The sequence below is a fragment of the Lottia gigantea genome (genome assembly GCF_000327385.1).
Source record: "Lottia gigantea unplaced genomic scaffold LOTGIsca_540, whole genome shotgun sequence".
Lineage (NCBI taxonomy): Eukaryota > Metazoa > Mollusca > Gastropoda > Lottiidae > Lottia > Lottia gigantea.
The window spans coordinates 4,499-8,703 of record NW_008709849.1 but is presented as its reverse complement, the minus strand read 5'-3'; the positions used below and the strand labels follow the sequence as shown (position 1 = coordinate 8,703).

The following is a 4,205-nucleotide window of genomic DNA, read 5'->3' as shown; positions in this document are numbered from 1 at the left end:
CCATAATGATTTGTCCTTGGTTTGGTGATAATACGGTTTGGTAGCGGATATAATGGTCGTCGACGGTATGATTGGTACTGGTTTGGTAGTTGTTAGAATTGTAGCATTGGGAACGGACTGGGATCTGGTTCGAGGAGGGGAAGGTCTGGATACATGTCTCGACTTGGATGGAGACTGAGGGGTGGTTTGCTGGTCCAAAAACACACAGAAGGAAGAAAGGTTGGCGGATCCTGGATCACGTGGTGAAGATTCAGATGGTGTGGAAGGGGAAGACGAGTCTGAAAGTGAAAAGAGAAGGGGTGTGCCCTCTCTACGAGAGCGTTTACCTATGTCTGCTGGACTAGGGGTAGGTGAACTTAGGGCTCGTTTAGGGGTTTGGTTCGGCAGCGTGGTAGCTCTAGATGGTGCAGGTGTAGTGTCCATTTCAGTTGGTAGAGATATGGTTACTCTGGTTTACCTACAATGCTAGGTAAGTATGGTCTGTATTTGGGGTAAATATACAAAATCAGCACCTACAGGGTTAAAAAGATCAGCAAGTAAGGTAAGTATACCAGATCCACTATTAGAATAGGTAAGAAAGATATCCGTATATATAGTCAGTAAGAAAAAACCACAGAACAAAAACAAGGGTATGGTACACAAGAACAACTGGGGTAAGTATACAAGTTCAAACAACTTGAGGAAGTATATAAGATCAATACTAAGTTAGTATACAAGATCAGCAACTGGGGTAAGTAAGAGATATTCACAAGTATGGTATATATTTACATCTATGGTATATATGCATATCAATAACTAGGGTAGATATACAGAATCAGTAACTAGGATATTGGGGATGTCTCCTATGTACCCTGGATAGTGCTTGCATACTGTAGTTGTTGATCTTTGTTACTTACCCCTGCTACTGGTCCTGTATACCTATCCTAGATGTTTCCTATTTGCTGATCTCATACACTTACAGCAGTGGTGGATCTTGTATTCTTTATGGTGAGTATATAAGATCAGCAGGACAGCATCTAGGGCAAGTAAACAAGATCAGCAATTGGATTATTTATAGAAGATCAGCATCTAGGGCAAGTATACAAGATCAGCAATTAATGTATGTATACTTCAAGGTTACTAGTGGGTAAGTACTAGTAGGTATACAAGATCAACAGCGGAGTTAGTAAGAGATATTCACAAATGTGATATATATATATACATATATGGTTGAGGTTAGGTAGCAAAGACCAAAATTTTAAAATATCACTTATAAGGGCAACTAAGATATGGTTAAATAGCGAATCTATTTGATAGTCATATAAAATCATGTACTGTTTGGAATATATGTGCATTTTCAACTTCACTGCGGTGATTTGAACCATGCAATAGAGTTTTTCCATCTAGATGCTGATGTGGTAGTGATAGTAATGTATCTCTTCTCTGGGCCTGATATTTCGGACAGAATAGCATAAAATGTCTCAAGTCTTCAATGGGATGTCCACAGGTACAGGATGCGAAGTCACCAACGTGTCTTAAGAACTTGTGTTGAGGTCACCCATTCTATTTCGGAGTCTGCAGTGCACTATTTGGGCCGATCTTTCGCCAAGGAAATAATACGATGGTGGAGACGCAATGGATTTTATCAGTAGTTTGAATTCTTTTATACTACATAATGAAGATATGTTTTCGGGTAATGCGTTCCAATCACGGATAGCGGATGGTAAGAATGAATCAGAGTAGAGTTTAGACCTAGTAAAAAGTGTTCGTAGCTTGTGACCATGACGTGTATTGTAGTCATAAGAACATCCCATATGATCAACGTTCCGTAATGCTCTACCGATATACGCAAAATAATGTCGGATAAGCGGGAGTGTCGGAGTACTCAACGCATTCTACAGACGGTACCTTTCTAATACTAAGACAATAATAAAAAACAATTCAGTTGTATACGTTACTATTGATATTATGTCGGCAAACTTTTTTAAAAATTCTTCTTTACGTTTTAAAATGCTGCTTATTGTTGTTCGACGTAAACCAAATTTCATAGCTAAATATTACTGCGAAGAGCGCGGCACTTGTTCATAATATCCAATAATTTGCTGTTTCATATACAGAGATATCCACATCAGTACGGGCACGCTTCGAAGGACGAAAATTGTTTACTCAAGAATTTTGAAAAAAACGCGTAACAAAGAATGGCCAAGTTGCATATTTCTGTTCTATACGGTATAATGAATAATACGAGTACCAATGCCATTTGATCTAAAAGCAATGACCTTGATCTTGAAGCGAAGTCATTGGCGGTGATCAATCAGCAGAATTTAGTTCACCGATCTTTTGTTTTTATGTGATTTGATCCGGAATAAGATGAGTAGATGTCGGATTATACAGTCAATCTGTTACCGTTTTAACCAAATGTCTTGTTACCGTTTTAACCTAAATATCTTAATAACGTTTTGACAGATCTGTTACCGTTTTGACTATTAAATTTTTTTACCGTTTTGACAGGTTACCGTTTTAACAGGTGCAATATAACCTCACATGTAATGCATGTAGGATCGTTCCAACTTTTATGAGACACGGTGTGATTACGAGTTGACGGGAAAAGAACTGTTTGATTCATTGCCTTTGGTTGTGATTATATGTGTCAAAATGTGTTCATTAACACAATATTGATTTTGATGAAACTTACTATGATCCCGAACGATCTGAATATGACGATATTTAAACAAACAGTTTTCGAAAAATTGTCAAATACCTTGACTTAGTAAAAGACACCTCAAAACGGTTTTGGAGTTATTGCCCTTAACGTTCGACAACTTTTTTTTTATGGAATTTGATTTGATCATAATAATAATGAAAAAATCTTTAAAAACAATGGCGAAAAATTTGGTCTAAGGCCTCTTTACAAATTTGCCCTGTAAAATAAGATAACACAACATAATAAATAACATAATGGTATGGACATAATTTGTGAGACCAATTTATTATCTATTTTAAGAAAATTGAATTCATGACAAGAGAAAACACTTCCTTGTAACAGTATGTCAGTAAACAGCTAAATACATGGTTAGTTCTCAGATTCCATTTCTTCTGATTTAACCAATCATAAGTATAATGAAATAAGAAACCGAAACTAAAAAAAAAACCCACAAAAACATTGAATAACTAGGCAATTATTGGACCACCTTACACAAACGTCAAATAAAGCAATGATATGGTTCTTACCAATATTACAATGGGGTCCTTGCCATCCATTAAGACACCCACTAGGACAAACTCCATCATCTGAGCATCCAACATTGTGTAAACAATAGCAGAAATTCGAACAATCTGATCCATATGTACCAACATTACATTCTGTAATAAAAGAACTAACTTGAATAAAAACCATAATGTTATCAAACATCGCCATCCTCAAGATTACAGCATAACTATCAAACAAACAAAAAATCACGAATTAATTGCACATAGATAAACTGTTCGTCGGTGTCAATCAGTAAACTAGCGTATGTTTTTTGTTTCTTTTTACCAGTAATTCTTTAAAACTTACGTTTTTGACATGAAGGTCCAGAATATTTCTCTGAACAACCATTAATACAACTTCCAGTTATTTTCTCACACTGTTCATCATTTACACAGTGGCAGTCATAGAAATCATCTACACCGAAGTAAGCACCTGCAAGGACAAAGTTTAAACTAATATGAGTAGGGTCACTTTAGATGGTGATGGGTTTTGTAAACTGTGTTTAATTTACTGCTAATGATTGTGACGACAATCTTGCAATTGAGCTCAGTTCATTTAGATATAACTATATCTAAATTGTATTAAGTTGTTCTACCGGACACCAGCAAAACTATCATTGCAACTTGGTTTAATTGACATAATGTCGATTTATTTATAGTTCCCGTAAACCGCCAGTGTGGTGTTTATTTCATGGATTATATTTTTATATTGGTTTCCCGTAATTTGTGCGTGTGGGTATTTTCCAATCAATCTTAGAACATTTAACGATACTGAATTTAATTTCCTTTACTTCTTCTTCATTTACTGATATTTTTTTTTGATATCGAAATGTCAATTTTTTTTTTTTTTCGATTTTAACACACCTTCCTGAGCTTAGACTACAATAGTTGCAGCAACCATTCAACATTCACGAACCTTAGATATAGGCGACGATGTGCATAAATATATTTTGGATCTTTTTTGCAAAACCGGAANG

The 4,205-nt window shown here is 35.8% G+C and overlaps 1 protein-coding gene across 1 annotated transcript in view; it reads right to left on the bottom strand.

Moving 5' to 3' along the window:
• Positions 1-2,850: 2,850 nt before the first annotated feature.
• Positions 2,851-4,205, bottom strand: part of LOTGIDRAFT_175907 (hypothetical protein) — a gene marked incomplete at both ends in the record, with an annotated part of 1,570 nt that continues 215 nt past the window's right edge. Inside the window, 3 exons of the mRNA XM_009062979.1 lie at positions 2,851-2,900; positions 3,211-3,342; positions 3,536-3,661. Of these exons, the coding sequence (XP_009061227.1) occupies positions 2,851-2,900; positions 3,211-3,342; positions 3,536-3,661 (308 nt within the window). The remainder of the gene's footprint in view (positions 2,901-3,210; positions 3,343-3,535; positions 3,662-4,205) is intronic.